Source organism: Leucoraja erinacea, chromosome 30 (genome assembly GCF_028641065.1).
Source record: "Leucoraja erinacea ecotype New England chromosome 30, Leri_hhj_1, whole genome shotgun sequence".
Taxonomy (NCBI): domain Eukaryota; kingdom Metazoa; phylum Chordata; class Chondrichthyes; order Rajiformes; family Rajidae; genus Leucoraja; species Leucoraja erinaceus.
Window position 1 is genome coordinate 21,635,479 of NC_073406.1, and position 20,378 is coordinate 21,655,856.

At 44.7% G+C, this 20,378-nt stretch overlaps 1 protein-coding gene across 13 annotated transcripts in view; it reads left to right on the forward strand.

The window, feature by feature from the left end:
* Positions 1-20,378, forward strand: part of kif1b (kinesin family member 1B) — a 240,949-nt gene that overhangs the window by 203,730 nt on the left and 16,841 nt on the right. For 7 of the 13 annotated variants that reach the window (XM_055659646.1, XM_055659650.1, XM_055659655.1 and 4 more), the window contains 7 exons: positions 366-471; positions 1,782-1,808; positions 12,546-12,660; positions 14,328-14,461; positions 15,188-15,249; positions 17,281-17,426; positions 19,101-19,340. In XM_055659646.1, the coding sequence (XP_055515621.1) occupies positions 366-471; positions 1,782-1,808; positions 12,546-12,660; positions 14,328-14,461; positions 15,188-15,249; positions 17,281-17,426; positions 19,101-19,340 (830 nt within the window). The remainder of the gene's footprint in view (positions 1-365; positions 472-1,781; positions 1,809-12,545; positions 12,661-14,327; positions 14,462-15,187; positions 15,250-17,280; positions 17,427-19,100; positions 19,341-20,378) is intronic. The other 6 variants (XM_055659647.1, XM_055659660.1, XM_055659649.1 and 3 more) reach the window with 1 other exon arrangement.

Sequence of the window (20,378 nt, forward strand, 5' to 3'; positions counted from 1 at the left end):
ATCCTGACCTTGGGTGCTCTCTGTTTGGAGTTTGCATGTTCTCCCTGTGACTGCATAGGTTTCTCCCGGGTTCTCTGGCTTCTACCCACATCCTAAACACATACGGGTATGTAGGTTAATTGGCCTCCAAAAAATTGCCCCTAGTGTGTAGGGAGTGGATGCAAAAGTGAGATGACACTGAACCATTGTAAGCGGGTGTGTGATGGTCGGCGTGGGCCCGGAGGGGTGACGGGCCTGTTTTCTTGCTGTATCTCTCTCTTTCCCACAAAGTGCATTGATTTGGAACGCCGTTTGACTTCACACATGAAGGGACAATATGGAAATTCCCAAATCCAGAAATAACGTGCTTCCCTCTGTTTTCCCAGGACGCATCAGGAATAAACCCAAGGTGGATGAAGCTGCTGTCGATGCCGTTTTATCTTTGAATATTATTTCTGCAAAGCATATCAAATCTTCAAATGACGCTCACAGGTACGAACGTGTTGTCTGTTGTTAGCTGGAGAGATTGGACATCTTGAGATCCAGTTCTCTCGCCCACATGAAAGTCCCATGCCTTATTAGATGGGCATCTGAAGTAAGGTCCTGGCGTGGAATGGCCATTGTGCCATGGAAAGTTTGATCAATAGGACCTGATTGACTGATCACAGGTTTTTTCAGGTTGAAGAAACTATTTGTTTAAATTATCTTTTATCTACTGTTCCATTATTCCATCTCCGTTAAAGAGCAGTCATTAAAGTCACACTGTTGAAAGTTACTGCGATCTGTGCTTTTGTTGATGTCAATCTTTGTGAGTGTGGCAACAGGTCAATGCAAAAGTTAGCATCCAATAATCCCCTGCCTATGGGGATCCTATACCATGGGGTCATTAATGAATCCTGTTTCATTGCCCTGTACAAAGACAGCCTGCTCTCCTGTTGGTGACTCAGCATGTTGCCCTCAGCAACCATGCCAAATATATTCATAAACTCTTCCTCAAATATATCTTGCCAGTTTGACTTTCCGATCAATGTATTGATAGAAATCGACCATGTTTACGTTAGTCACTCTTTAGTTTAGTTTCGAGATACAGCACAGAAACAGGCTCTTCAGCCCACCGAGTCTGTGCCGACCAGTGATCCCTGCACACTCTTAACACCATCCTACACACACTAGGGACAATTTACAATTATACCAAGCCAATTAACCTACAAACCTGTACATCTTTGGAGTGTGGGAGGAAACCGGAGATCCCGCAGAAATCCCACGCAGGTCACAGGGAGAACGTACAGACAAGCACCCGTAGTCGGGATCAAACCCAGGTCTCTGGCGCTGTAAGGCAGCAACTCTACTGCTGAGCCACAATGCCGCCCAGCTCTCAATGTCTTGATTTATAACTCCATGTAGCTATCTCTTAACCTTGCTACATTTAATTTCAAACCCAAACTCATTCTACTCATTACTGCATCTTGAGCTCCTGAGCCAATATCATTCTACAACTCTGCAGTGATCCTGTCCTTCATTAACTGAGCCACTCCGCTTTCTTCTCCATCCTTCCTATTGTTGGGCTCAAATGTTGAAATCAAGTCATGGTCTCACGTCAAACTGTTCAGGATTCAAAGAGCACCATGAACTGATATCCAGGGCTAATTTTGTATTGATGAAAGCACTTGACTTTTTTTTCCAATTTCTTTTATCGCTTGTGCGAGTTGTGGCTGGCTGTTTTCACCCCTGATGTGCATAAACTGTGTTGTTCCCATCTATCTTCCTCCGTTGCTACTAATGATGCTTCTTGTATTTTGCAGGCTATTTCTTGATTTGGATTTACCTAGGTATTTTGAGTTTTTCATTGCTGCTTGTTGATTAGATTAGAGCTTCATCTCTTTATTTTGTTGTTCATTTGCCTTTGCTTTTTATGTATTCATTTGTTAGTGTTGTATCCAGCTTGTCTTTATACCACAGGCACAGGAATAATTGGGGAAAACACTTAGTTTTAGTCCATGGGCACGGCTTTGTGTCAGAAGTCCAAAACTTCCTCAGTGGTCTGAAAGTTCAGGAGCTAATCTTCAGTTCCACACAGCTTATGAATGCAAGGGTTGAGACAGTCGTTTTTAGTTTTAGTTTACAGCATGGGAAAAGGCCCTTCAGCACACCCAGTCCATGCTGACCATTGATCACTCATTCAATGTATTGTCCGACTTTCTCATCCACTCCCTACTCACTAAGAGCAATTTACAGAGGCCAATTAATCTACAAACCTGTACTTCTTTGGAATGTGGGAGGAAACGGGACCTACCCGGAGAAAATCCACGTGGTCACATGCAAACTCTACACAGACAGCAACCCAACTCTCTGGCGCAGAGAGGTAACGGCTCTACCAGCTGCACCACTGTACCACCCATTGGTTGGCTAAACAAATTATCCTGGTGGAATTAATTAAATGCAGAAGATCATTTGCTGGTATCGTTATTGATCTATTAGTGTATATTACTATTAACAGGGTACAGGCAACTATTTTCACTGTATATTGATAGTAATATAGAATTAGCTTGATGAGAAATACCAACAAGTTCATTAAAAAAAAATTAAGTACAAATAAGGCAGGAATTGGTCAGAGGAGCCTCACATCTTCTCTGTCATTCAATAAGAAAGTGACTGATTTGAAATGGCCTCAGCACTTTCTTGTCCTTTCCATTCAACCCTTGAGTCACCTGTAAACCAAAAATCTGCCTCAGCCTTGAATATACTGAAAGACGCAGCATCTACAGCCCTCTGAGGTGGATGATCCAAAACATTCCCAGCCCTCTGAAAGACAAAATTCATCTTCTGTCTTAAATGGGCGATCCTTTGTCAGTGCACAGTGGCGCAGCAGTAGAGTTGTTGCCTTACAATACCAGAGATCTGGCTTCATTCCTGACTACAGGTGCTGCCTGTACAGACTTTGTATGTTCTCCATGGGTTTTCTCCGGGTGCTCCGGTTTCCTCCTACGTTCTAAAGACGTGCAGGTTTGTAGGTTAATTGGCTTTGGTAAGTTGTAAAATATTCCCTAGTGTGTTGAGTAGTGTTATTGTACAGGGTGCAATAACACTACAGGAGTCAGTGGGGCAAAGGGCCTGTTTCTACGCTGTATCTCTAAAGTCTAAAGAGGATGATCACAGGTTTGAGATTTCATGATGCTTGGTGTCAAATCCTTTGTCAAGCTGGGTGGTGCTGAGTACAAGTGTTGGTGCTGACAAGACTAGCAAGGCCACATGCTTAAAGGGGGATAGGGAGGACTCAATGGCACCATTGGTGGGATGGCTTTACCTCTGAGGCACTACTCGCTGGAGAAATAATCTCTAGATACCTTCTGTATAAGGACTGAGGAAGAGAGATCAAGGATTTAAATCGAGCTTTGTGGCAATGAAATATCGTATTCATTGCCCAAGTTATTCCAACTGCAGCAATATCAATATTTCCTGGAGTTATTTATACTGGAGAGAGGTCAGTTACCAGAGATGAGGGTGTGGGATGGTGTTGGACCACGAGAGATCTGAATCTTTACTCCACTTTCTATTGTAAAAGGTTCAAATCAAGACTGCCTGTGGTATAAACAAAGTAGGTGTTGCATGAACATCACTTCCAGTTGCAGCACTGAGTCGGGGTTAGAAATGCCAGCAAAAACCTCACCCAAGAAATAGCTCCTGCATCTTTACACTGCACCCTCTTACACTGGTTTGCTGCATCCTCTAACACTCCCTTGGTTTGTTGCCATGTGTGCTCAGTGTAGATCTCCAGACACATCCTGGAATGCTCCACTTAAAGGTCAAGTATCAACTGTTCCTGCAAAGTCTGTTAATCAGGCTTAAGTTTAGGATTATTATTGTCAAATGAACCAGGGTACAGTTTAAAGCATTGTTTGCAAGCTGCCATAAAAATCAGATACACCACACATAAACAATCATCAAACTCAAACACACAAGGGAAGGTACAGAGTGCAGAATATAGTTCCCAACATTGACATGCACCAGTTACATAGACAAAGTCCACTGTCCACAATGGAGTCGAGGTGATTAGTACAGTACCCTAGCTTGTTGAAGAACCATTCAGAAACCTGATGACGGAGTTTGGAAGGATGAGAGGGATCTCATTAAAACTTACAAAATAGTGAAAGACCTGGATAGAGTGGATGTTTCCTCTAGTGGGAGAGTCTAGGACCAGAGGGCACAGCCTTAGAATAAAAGGACATACCTTTAGAAAGGAGATGAGAAGGAATTTCAGTCAGATTAGTCAGGGTGGTGAATCTGTAGAATTCATTGCAACAGACGGCTGTGGAGGCCAAGTCGGTCGGTATTTTTAAGATGCAATTTGACAGATTCTTGATTATTAACAGTGTTTTGGGGAGAAGGCAGGAGAATGTGGTTGAGAGGAAAAGATAGATCAGCCATGATTGAATGGCGGAGTTGACCGGATGGGCCGATGGCTCAATTATGATTTATGAACATGTGGGGAAGAAGCTTTTTCAAACCCCTGTACCTTCTGCAAAGCAGAATCAGGGAGAAGAAGTAACGTGTTTAAGAGGGAACTGCAGATGCTGGAGAATCGAAGGTTACACAAAAAAGCTGGAGAAACTCAGCGACTCAGCGGGTGCATCAATGGAGCGAAGGAAACAGGCAACGTTTCGGGCCGAAACCCTTCTTCAGACGGAAGAAGTAACGTGTTTGATTATGTTGTCTGCATGCTGAGGCAGTGTGAAGTGTAGATGGAGTCGATGGTGGGCAATTCTGGTCCGTGTGATGCTGGATAGATGGTATTTATGGATGAAGTCTGCAATTCATGTCTGTCAATCAATCCTCTTTGAGCTCAACCTGCAGGGCCAGAGCTTCCAACCCTGAGCAATAACAGCTATGACTGAAAGCAATTTTCAAAATATAGCAGTAACTCAAAAAATTATTGTTAAGAAACATTTTTAACACTGATTAGCCAGGGTGGTGAATCTGTAGAATTCATTGCAACAGATGGCTGTGGAGGCCAAGTCGGTCGGTATTTTTAAGATGCAATTTGACAGCTTATTAACAGAAGCCAAAATAAAGATACATTTTCAATTACTGTCTGCATTTTCAATATAATGCCACAATGTAATGTAATAATCTTTAAGATAATTAGGCTGGTTGAATAATTTAAAAAATATAAAATTAAAAAATGTTGCCTGGGTTTCAGCACCTAAGTTACAGAGAAAGGATGAACAAGATAGGTCTTATTCTTTGGAACGCAGAAGGTTAAGGGGGGACTTGATAGAAATCTTTAAAATGATGAGAGGGATAGACAGAGTTGACGTGGATAAGCTTTTTCCATTGAGAGTAGGGAAGATTCAAACAAGAGGACATGATTTGAGAATTAAGGGACAGATGTTTAGGGGTAACATGAGGGGGAACTTCTTTACTCAGAGATTAGTAGTTGTGTGGAATGGGCTTCCAGTGGAAGTGGTGAAGGCAGGTTCGTCTTTATAATTTAAAAATAAATTGGATAGGTATATGGACGGGAAAGGAATGGAGGGTTATGGTCTGAGTGCAGGTAGATGGGACTAGGTGAGAGTAAGTGTTCGGCACGGACTAGAAGGGCCGAGATGGCCTGTTTCCGTGCTGTAATTGGTTTATGGTTATATATGATTTTATAAAAAGTTGTGAATTAGCTGCACTACTTTTAATCTCATAATGGAAAAATAAAAATGTTGCAGGTTGTTGAAGGAAAACATTTTCTTGGAGAGGTTGAGAGGACTTGATGGACTGAAGGGCCTGTTTTCATGCTGTGTCTTTCATTTCAATTCAATTCAAACAGCGAACCCCTCGCTGAGCCTATGAATAACGTTACTGAAATGCCCATGAAGTCGTTTGCCCAGCCATCTCTGTCAATTTACATCATTTCTTGCAACAAAATGTTTTCCAAGAAGGTGGCTTTGTAATTCGATGAATGACTGCGATTATATTGGTGCAGGAGCCATGGAATAATTGAGCAAAGGTTTTCAGTTTCAAGTGTCTAAAGAGCAAAATCTAATTGTTAGAGTCAGAAGGAACTGCAGACGCTAGTTAATACAAGAAAAAGACATGAGGTGCTGGAGTAACTCAGCTGGGTCAGGCAGCATCTCTGGAGAACATGGATAGTTCACGTTTTGAGTCGGGATCCTTCTCCAGACTGATTCTAGTGGGGGTGGGGGGCTGCTTGAGAGGTGGGGCAGGACAAAGCCTGGTGAGTGATGGGTGGATACAGGTGTCCCAGCATTTTATCTATTTTTGTATAAGCTCTAATTGTTACTTAAATAATGATTGTTACTTAAAGAATCCCTTAAATAATGTCCAAAGTTCAAGAGTCAGATATGCAGTAAAAGATTTTCAGCATTTATTTGGGCAGGGTGTCACTGGGGATTAATTTCTGAGCTTTCAGGTGGAAAGTTCCAGTTCTGGGGTGTGAATTCAGAAGACGGAGACCCCCTGAGTTACTCCAGCACTTTGTGACATCTTTTTGTCAACCAGCATCTGCAGTTCCTTGTTTCTCCATAAGAAGGTGCTAGTTGGTTTGAGGTGGGAACAGAAAAGATGTTTTGTTTAAAATAAATATATTCAGAATTCCTCAAGGATAGAAGAGAGTTTACAAGGTTAGGATATGGATTTACGTTGGGAATTCCCATACCTTGACAGAGTTTATCTCTATATATTTCCCTACGGTGACTGGGAAAAGGAAATGATGAGCATCGTGCTGGAAAAAAAATTATGTGCAGAAAATGAAAGCAGATGAACAGGACTGACTGGATCAGTCTCTCTTAAAAATTGCAAAGCCATCACAGGCTTGATGGATGGAATGGATTCCTTGGCTGCAGGGATTGTGTTCCCTTAGGCCGCTCTTGATTACAGAGCAGTATTTGCAAATTCTATAGTGACGATCTGCTGCCTATGTTATGAAAAACATGAGGTGCTGGAGTAACTCAGCGGGTCAGGCAGCGTCTCTGGAGAACATGGATAGGCAGGTGGTTGGGACCCCTTCAGATTTCAGGAGGAAGAAAGCTCGAAGGGAGTTTAGTTTAGAGATACAGTGTGGAAACAGGCCCTTCTGCCCACTGAGTCCACGCTAACCAGCGATCACGCACACACTGGTTCTAGTCCAACACCACACTAGCGACAATTTACAGAAGCCAATTAACCTACAAACCTGCATATCTTTGGAATGTGGGAGCAAACCAGAGCACCCGGAGAAAACCCACGTGGTCACAGGGAGTACAGACAACACCCATAGTCAGGGTCAAACCTAGTTCTCTGGCGCTGTAAGGCAGCGACTCTCGCACTGCGCCACCGTGCCGCTCCAGAGATGGAGGTGGGGCAAAACCTGGCAGGTTTATAGGTGGGTACACTAGAAAAGGGTTTGATTGGCAGATGAAGGAAGGGAGGAAGGCTAGAGTTGAAAGAAGACAAAAGTGTGTCACCTGAAAATGGAGAGGAGGAGTGAAATGTAGATGTAACATAAGGGTCCTGGCTCGAAACATCGCCTATCCATATCCTCCAGAGATGCTGCCTGACCCGCTGAGTTCCTTCAGCACTTTGTGTCCTTTCTTGAAGGTTCCAGCATCTGCAGTTCCTTGTGTCAGCCAGAGACTTTACAGTATGGACAGGGCTTCACGATGATAACGCTTTGGGAAAATAAATGTAGTTAGATCTTAATAGTTTCCATCCAAGTATTGATCTTCATATTGTGGCATGACACAAGAAAGTGTAGCTAGAAAGACAGGCCATTTTTTTTTAGATTAACTGATTAAACTTTTGGCCAATCTCACTCAGGAGAGTGGTGAGTCTGTGGAATTCTCTGCCTCAGAGGGTAGTGGAGGGAGGTTCTCTGGATACTTTCAAGAGAGAGCTAGATAGGGCTCGGGGGATATGGGGAGAAGGCAGGAACAGGGTACAGATTGGGGATGATCAGCCATGATCACATTGAATGGCAGTGATGGCGCGAAGGGCCAAATGGCCTACTCCTGCACCTATTGTCTGTTGTCACAGTTTCATTGATATCACTAAAAGTGAGTGAATGCCGCAAGGCACGGTGGCCTGAACAAAATGTGCCTGCGTCTTCAGCATTGATCACAACATCCATGCCAGACCACATAAAGAGTCTGAAGAAGTGTACCAACCTGAAACATCGCCTGTCCAATCCCACCACAGATGCTGCCTGACCTGCTGTGTTCCTCCAGCAGTTTGTTTGGCTCATGAAACTGTTTATACTTCATCGTTTAATACTTTGTATTAAACAGCCAAGCCTTAAACATTTAGAAACTGTAGGTAGGAGGAACTGCAGATGCTGTTTTAAACCGGATAGACACAAAAAGCTGGAGCAACTCAGCAGGTCAGACAGCATCTCTGAAGAAAAGGAATGGGTGACGTTTCTCGAGACTGGGTCACTTCAGGGTTGGGGGAACGAGTGTATGAAGGACACAAATGATTGTCACGAAAATAGGTGTGTGCAAGCGTTCTGAATATAATAAATTATTCCGCCCCCCCCTTACAAATGTTATTTCTTAAATCAACTTATTTTGTTAAAAGTCATTGTTATATTTATACTTTTCATCTCGGTTGGATTGTGAATGCATGAAATGGCTCAATTTGTAAGAGTATCACAAAAATGGACAAAGCCAACTGTGGTACAAATGTGTGAGAAGGAACTGCAGATTTTGTTTACACCAAAATTAAACACAAAATGCGGGAGTAAAGGGGGTGTCCCACTGTACGAGGTAATTCAAGAGCTCTCCCGAGTTTAAAAAAAATCAAACTCGTGGTAAACACGTAGAAAGTACGTAGCGGGTACGACGGAGCTCGGGACATCTCTTAGCGGCTCATAATGATAACGGCAGGTACTCGGGAAACGCGGTAAGCTCGTGAAGACTCGTGAAGATTTTTCAACATGTTGGAAAAATGTACACGAGAGCCCCGAGTACCTATGAGCGGCTATTACCGTAATTCTTCGAGTTCGAATCAGGGGAAACTCGGGAGAACTCTCAAATTATTACAGTGGGACAGGCCCTTGACTCGGAGCAGCAGGCAGCATCTCTGGAGAAAAGGAACTGCAGATGCTGGAAAATCAAAGGTAGACAAAAGTGCTGGAGAAACTCAGCGGGTGCAGCAGCATCTATGGAGCGAAGGAAATAGGCAACGTTGTCTATTTCCTTTGCTCCATAGATGCTGCTGCACCCGCTGAGTTTCTACAACACTTTTGTCTACCTTCTGGAGAAAAGGTGTCTGAAGTACCATAAAGAAACGTAACCTTTTTCCTTTCCTCCAGTTGTACAAATGATGTCAGCTCACACCTTGTTTACCTTTTATAAGCAGTCTCCAGGGGAACCATCCAGTGATCTACCCAGCAAATAATTTTCCTGGTTACATAAAGAATAATGATGCTTGGGCAAGGACTTGCCTTCGGGAAAGAATGATGGAAGTGGATTTGATACTTACCATTCAAAAGCAAATTAGATATCCTCTTGGAAAAGAATTATGGGATTCTGAAGAGAGAGTGGGGAAGTGAAACTAATTTAATGGGTCTTTTGGGCATCGTTGGTCAACTGATCATTTGAATTACTTGACCTAACCTTTAGTCATCTCTCTGGTAATTTCTGTCTTCATAGTCTTAAAGGCGCTTTAAGTGGTCATCAAGGTACAATATATGTACTCTGTCTTCTCTCCTACTGTCTGTCCATCTGGTGCTCCTCTCTGTGAGTAATCTGTTGTCGTTGTAATCTATGTTCCCTTGTTGGCTTCTCTGCTGAGGATATGAGGTCTTTATTATCTATCCTCGATTGGCCTTTTTTACGTGATTGTGGTTTGGGAAGCGTGCTGGTTTGGGGCAGGTTGGAGGAAAGGCGTTCTGAAAGTAGAATCTTGGGTCACTGAGAGAGGTGCGGGGGGGGGGGGAGAGAGCTGGGCAGTTGCAGGGTTTGCTCTTTGCCAGTTGTCTCGGAGCCCCCTCCAGTGTAAAGCTCGACGGGCAGAAAGTGAAGCCACGATGTGTGTAAAAGTGGACAACCTCACACCAGGAGAGTGAACAACAGCAGCCTGACAAGATTATATTCACTGAGAGACAGTTCCTGATTATTCTGGTCTGTGAATAAACCTGGCTTCCTGTTCATCGAACCATGGGGATCATAACAGGAAATTATCTTCAGGACACAAATTGAAAAGCGGGAACAGTTAATCAAAGTAAAGTGACCAGCAAAATAATATGATGTGTAGATTAAACAGTTTCTGTAAATTGACCCTGTTGTGAAGGGAGTGAATGAGAAAGTGGATTAACAGAACTAGTTAACTAGTTCACTAGATTAAACCAGTGAACTAGTTTATCGATGGTCTGCGTGGACATGGTGGGCCGAAGGGCCTGTTTCCGAGCTGTATCTTTCGATCAGTCCTGTAATGGAGGCGCAAGAGACTGCAAATAACAGAACTAAAGTGAACGTGTGCTTGATGGTCAGCATGGACATGGTGGGCTGAAGGGCCTGTTTCCATGCTGGATCTTTCAAGCAACAAACCAATCAGTAAAGCAAAGAAGTGACCACCAAACCTGGAGAATTAAAGTAGATAAGCCACTAGCCTCTCATGACTGCTCTGTCATTCCAGACAACATTTTGTGTCTCAGGGTCATTTACCTGCTTGCTCTAAGACCATATCCATTCATACCTTTCTTATGCAAACGCCCATAAGTCTGACCTTTGAATGGACACTATGACTAGTTATGCACAACCCCCTGAGGCAGAGTCAGCCATGAAGTTATCGGTCTTTGAATTAAGAAACATTCATCCTGAACATTATGGTCTGTAGGTTATTTGGCCTCGGTTTCCTCCTAGTGTGTAGGGAGTGGATGAGAAAGTGGGATAACATAGAACTAGTGTGAACGGGTGATCGATGATCAGTGTGGGCCGAAGGTTGTATCTCTAAACTGATTATAATGATCAGAAGATTATGGAGAAAAGGTTACACTGGAGAATAGGAGAGATAGTGTTTGAATGCTTCACTCCGTTTGCTAGAATTGTCTTTAAATCATCGGTATTTAATTATTTAAATAGAGAGAGTGCTTGCAAGCAATGAGCATTTGTAATGATTTATTTGGGAATATAGGAGCGGTGGAATTGGGAGATAAGTTGGACTTTTATATTGGTCTAGCTCAGATTGTTGGAATTCTCCTCAACACAAGGGCGTGAGGTTGAATAATTAGTCCCAACACCTATTTCTCCATCAGAGAGACAATGAACTATCCTGTTCCTTGTTCTGATGAATAGTGTGGAGAGCACCCCGCCTGAAGAAGAGTCTCGACCCGAAACGTCGCTTATTCCTTTGCTCCATAGATCTATTGGCTCACCCGCTGAGTTCCTCCAGCATTTTTGTCTACCTCGCCAAAGAAAGCCTCCACAGAACATAATGATAAGGCAATAAATCTGCAGTAAGACACACATCTGTCACGTTTACCGAGACACAGTGAAAAAGTTTGCGTGCCATCTAGTCAAATCATACCATGAATACAATCAAAGGTCGACACAAAATGATGTAGTAACTCAACGGGACAGGCAGCATCTCTGGAGAGAAGGAATGGGTGAAGTTTCAGGTCGAGACCCTTCTTCAGATTTAAACCAGCATCTGCAGTTCTTTCCAACACACCAGTACAATCAGGCTGTAACACCGATACCACAGTTAATGCAAAGAGATAAAACCCACAGTGCAGAATGTAGTGTTTCAGCATTATAGCATTACAGTTACAGAGAGAATACAGATTTTAAAAAGTGTAAGGGTGTACATGAGGTAGGTTGGAAGATGGAGACGATACCCATAGTTTATAAGAGGACCGTTCAGTAGTCTGATAACACTGGAGAAAAAGCTGTTCCTAAATCTGGTGGTACGTGCTTATAAGATTTTGTGTCTTTAGTCTGACAGGAGAGAGAGGAAAGGTGATGATTGGGGAGTAAATGTCCTTGATTATGTTGGCTCCACACAGTTGCATTCACAGTACAAATAAATGTATTTAAACCAAGAAGTGTTATCATGCAAAGTGTCCATGTTTTAAAAAAAGAATAAGTTTGCCTAGAGTTTTCAAGTTCAGTTCATAGATATGTTTAGGCATCTTCTTGCACCCACGAATACTCTAACTTGTCAAATGCCTTTAACGTTTGTAACTGAATTTATATTTTGTGTAAAATCAATTCATACATAGTACTGTAACTGTAATGAGCCTGTTCCACTTGCGCTATTTTTTTTCGTCGACTTGCCAGCACCCGTCATAGTCTCTTTGGTACGACTCCTTGGGCGACTACTCACGACCATACAGGCGTCACGTGTCGACATGTCGCGGGGAGACGCCTGTTTAGTCGTGAGTAGCCCCTCAAAGAGTCGTACCTTTTTCTGGTCGCCGCTGGATTTTCAACATTTTGAACATTTTCGGCGACCTGCTGCGACTATGACGGGTGCCGGCAAGTCGCCGAAAAAATCGCGCAAGTGTGACAGGCCCTTACGTTTTGGTGTATTTCTTCACTAATAAAACTCACTTTTCCTATCATTATCTTTGTTCCCCTCAGAAGTTTTTATCGGTTCGAGGCCGTTTGGGACAGCTCCTTGCACAATTCCCTCCTTCTGAACCGCGTGACTCCATATGGAGAAAGAATCTACATGACCCTTTCAGCATACCTGGAGGTTTGTCCGCTCAGCTCCTTCTAAACTCTGTAATGGTTGCTGCCTCAATTCAGACTTGTTCTAAATCTGTGTAAATGCAAGAAAGGTCCAGGGACAAGGAATAGTTGAACACAAATCAAGGGCGATCAGATGAAGTCCACTGTCAATGTTTAACTCCAAAGATAGACACAAAAAGCTTGAGTAACTCAGCGGGCCAGACAGTATAACTGGAGAATAGGAATGGGTGATGTTTCGGTTCGAGCCCCTTCCTTCAGACTGAGAGTCGGGGGAAAGGGAATCGAGAGGTATAGACAGTGATGCAGGGAGATGTAGCACAAATAAATGAAAGAGATGCAAATAAGTAACGACGGTAAAGGAAACAGGCCATTGTTACCTGTGGGCTGGGTGAAAATTAGTTACTGACAATGAAGGCGACAATGACTAGGGTGGGGGAGGGACAGAGAGAGTGGGGAAGCAAGGGTTACGTGAAGTTACAGGAATCTATTCATACCACTGGGTTGTAAGCGGCCCATGCGAAATATGAGGTGCCTATCCTACAATTTGCGTTTGGCCTCACTCTGACAATGGAGGAGGCTTAGGACGGAATGGTCAGAACTGGAAGGAGAAGTAAAGTGTTTGGGAACAAGGTGATCAGGTAGACCCAGGCAGACTGAGCAAAGGTGTTCAGCAACACGATTGCCCAGTCTACGTTTGGTCTCACCGATGTATAGGAGTCCACACCTGGTACAAAGGATACAGCATGTTTAACTCCAGTGGGGACAAGAAAATTGTATGTTAAATGAGATTTGAGTTTAGTTTACTGTCATGTGTACCGAGGTACAGTGAAAAGCTTTTGTTGCGTGCTAACCAGCCAGTGGAAAGACAATACACGGTTACATTTGAGCCATTCACAGTATGCGGATACATGATAAAGGGAGTTCAGGACTGCTCTCTAGTTGTGGTAGAATGGTTTAGATTTGTAACAAAAGTGACAATATTGGTTCATTATTGTTTAGTATGGCCACAGTATCTCTTACCCCTAGTTCAGTGGCTTATGTGAAGTACATGTTGTTATTAGTTTGGGATTATGTTAGTGCTTATCCCCAGATGCCTTTGTGTGGAGGTTGGAGATGGGGATTAGGCTTGATCCACCCCATTTACAAGCAGAGCCTCTCTGTTTCAATGCAGACACACATATTACCAGGTTAGACTCAATTCACAACGTGAATGATGGCTGGGTCAAGAGTGTGTAAGTCATATGTAAAGACAACAGAACAATTAAGTTCTTACTTGCAACAGCTTAATAGGGCTGCAAATGCAATACACACAGAAAATATTATTTTTAAACATTCAGTAATTAATAACAGTGATAACTAGCGCAAAAAACAAACTGCTCATGGTGACCAAAGACGGTCCTTAGAAGTTCATAGTTGCTGAGGTTTGCGGTGTGAAGTGTCAAAGAGCTTGATGGTTGTTGGGACGAAGCTATCCTTGAGCCTCGTGGCCTGGGTTATCAGGCTCCAAGCACCTTCCCAATGGTAGGAGCGAAATGAAATCAGCTTCTGACATTGTGTGCTATTGACTTTGGTGGAACGCAGTTTTGGAGCCACTTGTATCAGACTTTGAGATTACAGTATTTTGGCTGCACTCCTGATTGTAATAATTTTCTGCGCCCTTTCAACTTGCAGCTGGACCATTGCATTCAGCCAGCGGTGATCACCAAAGATATCTGCATGGTCTTCTACTCCCGGGATGCCAAGATCTCGCCTCCACGTTCCCTGCGTAACCTGTTTGGCAGTGGCTACGCAAAGACACCCGACTGGTACGCTCAAAATCAAAATGGGGTTTGAAAGCGCTGTCGTTAGTAAATTGGAATGGGAGAAATGTTATTGATCGCTTTAATTTGGAGTTTAGAGATACAGCGCAGAAACAGGCCCTTTGGCCCACCGAGCCCACGCCGACCAGCAATCCCTGTTACGCTGGCACACACGACACACTAGGGCCAATTTACAATTTTACCAAAGCCAAACGCACAGGTCTTTGGAGTGTGGGAGGAAACCGGAACACCCGTGGGGAAAACCCGTGTGGTTACGCGGCGAATGTACAAATTCTGTACAGACAGCACCTGTGGTCGGGATTGAACCCGGGTCTCTGGTGCTGTACGGCAGCAACTCTACCGCTGCGCCACCGTGCCACTTTACTTGAGAATTTTACACATATGTAAATGGACGTAAAATATTTTTGATAAAAATGTATTGTGGTTGCAAATGTAAAATGCTGCAGATTGTGCAGGCGGACAGTAAAGGGCCTGCCCCACTTACGTGTCCTTGGCACACAATTTACGCAACCTCGTGGTCGCGTTGAATCGCACGGGCATCGTATGGTCGGTCCCACTTAGATGTGCGGAGGGGTATGGAGTTGTGCGCGACATCGCGCGGGGCTCCGAATGTTTTGTAGTGAACGAAATCTTCGCACGCCAACGTAAGTGGGACAGGCCCTTAAGGATGCAAACAAAACTAACAAGCTGTTTTTCTTTGTTTTATTTCAGTAACCGAATAAGTGGGGTTTATGAGCTTAGTCTGTGTAAAATGTCAGACACAGGGAGCCCTGGTAAGTGCAAGATTCCTCATCTTGGTTATGCAGATTACTGCTCTGTGGTATTAACATGCACACAGCTTTGGTTGGAGCCTCCACATGACCAAACTGCTTGGGTTTACTGAAGACAGACACAAAATGCTGAAGTAACTCAGTGGGTCGGGCAACATCTGGAGAAAAGGAATGGGTGACGTTTCAGGTTGGAATCCTTCTTCAGACTGAAAGCTGGGTGGGAGTGGTGGGAGACGGAGGCATGATAAGGCCAGAACAAATCAGGGCTAGAATGTTCTGGGCTATTCTCGCATCCCGTTTCCCCCCCCCCCCCCATCTTTCTGAAGGACCCGAAACATCACCTATTCCTTTTCTCTAGAGATGCTGCCTGACCCGTTGAGTTACTCCAGCATTTTGTGTCGATCTTCAGTATAAACCAGCATCTGCAGTTCATTCAACCACATAACCATATATAACCATATAACCACATGCTTGGGTTTACATGTGTCTTTCCTCATGACAAGGGAACCACAGGCACAGCCGGCATATTTAGCACTTTGCCAGTTGCCATGAAAAGATAGGTGAGCCATGGAGCCATACGGCACGGAAATGCTCATCTATTCTAGTCCAGTTTGTCTGCACCAGACTCTCAATCATCACCTCAAACTATTGCAGTCCATGCTATGTCCTTGATGCAACTAAAATATCCCCCTCCACTCTCCAAGCCCTCGTGTAGACTGACCCGACTTTCCCATCAAGATTCCATCACCCACCTACATGCCAAGGGAGATCCCATCACGTCCGTGGGATGTGGGAGGAATCCCACTCAGTCACAGGGAGAATGTGTGGACAACGCGCGTGGGGAGGGGGGAGTTGTGTTTAGTTTTTAGTTACGTGAACTGAGGTACAGTAAAAAGCTTTTTGTCGCGTGCAAGCCAGTCAGTGGAAAGACAATGCAAGATTACAATCCACAGTACACAGATACATGATAATGGGAATAACATGAATAACGTTAGTGCAAGATAAAGTGTGATCAAAGATAGACCGAGGGTCTCCACTGAGGACGATAGAAGCTCAGGACCGCTCTCTAGCAGTTGGTAGGATGGTTGTTGCCTGATAACAAGGGAGAATGTGTGGACTGCACAGGTGAGGAGAGAATGTGCAGACCACACACAGACAGCACCAGGAGTCAGGTTTGAACCCAGGTCACTGTACATTGACAGAAGGCCTCTGCATGTAACACATTGTTAAATTGAGTCATTGAGCTGTACAGCATGGAAACAGGCCCATCAGCCCACATTATCGCTGCTGACCAGGTTCATGGGCCAGTTCCATTTGCCTGCATTTGGGTTGTAGTCCCCTAAACCCCATTCAAATTGCTGTCCAAATGTCTTTTAAAAGTCATCATTGTATCCATTTGTATAGCTTCCTCTGGCAGCTCATTCCAGATTTGCACGACCTTCTGAGTGAAAAGGTTGCCCTTGAGGTCCCTCTTTAATCTCACCCCGCTCACCTTAACCCAATGTTCTCGAGTTTTAGAGTCCTCTATCCTTAGGAGAGAAAAAGTTGAGCATTCACTTTATCCGTGTTCCTCGTGTCCTTGTTAATAAGTGACACACTTCAGTCTCCAATTCTCTAAAGGAGAAATGTCCCAGCCTATCTAACCTGCAACCCCAGATAACATCCTGGTGAATTTATTCTGCACCCTTTCCAATGTAATGGCAACCCGTAGCTGTGCCAACAGAACTGCACACAGTCTCATCAATGACTTGTACAGCTGCATCATGATCTCCCAACCTATGTCTCAATGTTATTCTCATTGAAGGCAAGCATGTCAAATGCCTCCTTCGCCACCCTGACCACTTGATTTGCTGCGTTCAGGAACCACGCACCCCACTCCCAAATGCAAACAACTCAAGACACTTATGGTTGAATGCAGGAAACAAAAACTAAATGATGAGACAGTGGTGTGTCTGAAAACTCTTCTCAAAGCAACGGGTGTGGTGTCCATGGGGACTGGACCACTGGGTGGCATAATGCTCTGATATGTTCCAGGGATGCAAAGAAGGAGAAGGAAAATTTTGGATACCTCGGTTGCCTACGTGAGAGGAGAGGAGAATCTGGCCGGTTGGAGGCCCCGTGGGGACAGCCTCATCCTGGAACACCAGTGGGAGCTGGAAAAACTGGACATCCTGCATGAGGTAATGTTCAAACTGCCTTAGCCCAGGCCTGGGGGTGGTTTGTGTTCTGGAGCTGGGGATCTAGGTCTGAAGGTCTGGGGAGGTCTACGGCCCAGTATTGGGGATAGGTATAGGTTTATTATAGACACACATACCGAGTTTTAGGCTTATTATTGTCACTGTAATCAATGTACTGAGGTGCAGTGTAAGGTGCCTGTGCCACTTGCCGATTTTTTTCGGTCACTGCCGGCATCATTCACTGACGTATCAGGTCACCGAAAATTTCGCGGCGTGATGACATCTGACACGCGGTGTTTTTTCCAAGTGTCGCAACATTTTTTGGCGCCGCTGGATTTTGAAATGTTCAAAATCTTTTGGCGACACTGATATGACGTGGGCAGTCGCCGAAAAAATCACCGTGGGACAGTATCATAAAGCTTTGTTTTATATGCTACCCAATCGATCAGATATACCACATATAAATACAAGCAAGCCAAACTCGAGTACAATGGGTAAAGCAAAGGGGAAGATACAGACTGCAGAATACTGTTCTTAGCATTGAAGTGCAACAGTTCCATAGACACAGTCTAATGTTCGCAATGGGGTAGAGGTGAATTGGTCAACACCCTGGGTTATGGATTTACCGCTCACAAGCCTGATAACAGAGGGGAAGAAGCTGTTCCTGAGTCTGGTGATGCGCGCTTTCAAGCTTCTGCACCTCCTGCCAGACAGGAGCAGGGAGAAGAAGAAATCACCAGGGTGAGACAAGTCTTTCATAATGTTGGCTGTTTTTCCAAGGTTGTGTCGAGTGTAGATGGAGTGAATGCTGGGAAGTCAGATCAGTGTGATATGGAACTCTGGGCCAGAGGACGGTGACCTCAGTAATTCTAGGGACCTGTAGAGTTCTGTCACCACAGAGGGAAATTATAGTCGTTGACTTGTTGAATGTTTGGTCGAGATGAATCCAAGAGGTAATTTACAGTTGTCATTTAACCCACCCACCCATTCCAGGGAAGTGGGAATACACCAGTGCACTGGGGGGGGGGGGGGGGGGGCAATGTGCAAACTCCACAAACACTGCACCCCAGGTCGGGATGAACCCAAGTCCATGGATAGTGCACTACCCACTGTACTATCGTGCTATTCCTCAGGATGAACGGCACCGAAAAATTGGAATAAATTGGAAAAAAGGGGTACGCTGAAAATATGTAAATTGCATGCAGTGTGTTTCAGGAGAGAATTCCAGATTGATTGAAAACATTTTGCATTGTGGTCTTTAGTGAGTCCCACCAGCTAGATATAGACCCTGAATCCATTGACCGAACATGCTCCGGATTTCCAGTTCTGTCTGTACAGAACCAGGGGCCACAGTTTAAGTATAAGGAGCAAGCCATTTAGAATGGAAACGAGGAAACACTTTTTCTCACAGAGAGTTGTGAGTCTGTGGAATTCTCTGCCTCAGAGGGTGGTGGAGGCAGGTTCTCTGGATGCTTTCAAGAGAGAGCTAGATAGGGCTCTTTAAAATAGCGGAGTCGGGGGATATGGGGAGAAGGCAGGAACGGGATACTGATTGTGGATGATCAGCCATGATCACATTAAATGGCGGTGCTGGCTCGAAGGGCCGAATGGCCTCTACTCCTGTACCTATTGTCTATTGTCAGTGCAGATTTTTTATCTCCGGTCCAATTTGCCCAGGTTGAGCGGACTCGCCATCTCCTGCTGCTGAGGGAGAAGCTGGGTGAAGCGCCGCCCAAGTCTCTCTGCGACTCCATCTCTCCGAGTATGAGCAGTGGCACGCTCAGCACCTCTACCAGCATCTCCTCCCAGATATCCACCACCACCTTCGAGAGCGCTGTCACCCCCAGCGAGAGCAGTGGGTACGACTCTTCGGACATCCAGAGCCTGGTGGACCGTGAGAAGGAGCTGGCGACCAAGGTACGGCACCGTGATGGACCCCCCCCCCCCCCCCCCTCCCCTCTCGTGGAGTCGGTCAAGTGAAAGAACGAGACAAGTTCCAAACAATTGTTGCCGTCACTGTTCCCGCAGGATGCCCCGGCTCACTTCACACAAAATAACAAACGGGATGGTCGACACAAAGTGCTGGAGTAACTCGGTGGGTCAGGCAACACCTGGCAGACTGGATAGGTCAGGACCCTCGTTCAGACTGAATGTATGGGCTACATTCCTCTGTCAGACCAATTGTAGCCCCCAACAAACAGTCTGAAGAAGGGTCCTGACCCAAAACGTCTCCTATCCATTTTCTCCAGAGATGCCGTCTGACCCGTTGAGTTACTCCCGCACTTTGTGTCTATCTTTGGTATAAACCAGCATCTGCAATTCATTTTTATTACAAATAAGATGATAATGACCAGATAATATGAATTAATGATGTTGAGCGAGGGATTGAAAATTGGTCCAGACAGGAAGGTTAGATCCCCTCTTGCTCCACCCCCTCTTGCTCCACCCCCTCTTGCTCCACTTGGAGGTGACGTCGTGGAGATCTTTACCTGTCGCTGAGAAGACAGATATTTTGTGCTCTTGTATGAAACACAGCACAGGAACAGGCCCTTCGGCCCGCAATGTCTGTGCCAAATGTGATGTCCAGTCCAACTCTTACCTGCCTGCACATGATAGATATCCCTCCATATCCATGTGCCTATCCAAAACTCTCTTAAGCACCACTATTGTATCTGCCTCCACCATCACCTCTGGCAGCTTATTCCAGGCACTCACCACCCTCTGTGTAAAATAACACTTGCCCTGCATGTCTAAACTTTGCCCCTCCCACCCTACCCCCGGCATTGCTGCACTATTTGAGCCTTGCACTGGGGCACCAGCCTCTATTTGTGCTCCGGGATTTGAACCCATATCACCAGAGCTGACTGTCTTGCCACTGCTGCGTAGGTGATGCTCTGAAAGTAGATACAATAACAACATTACAGAACAAGTTGAGGAGTTAGCCACTACATTTTT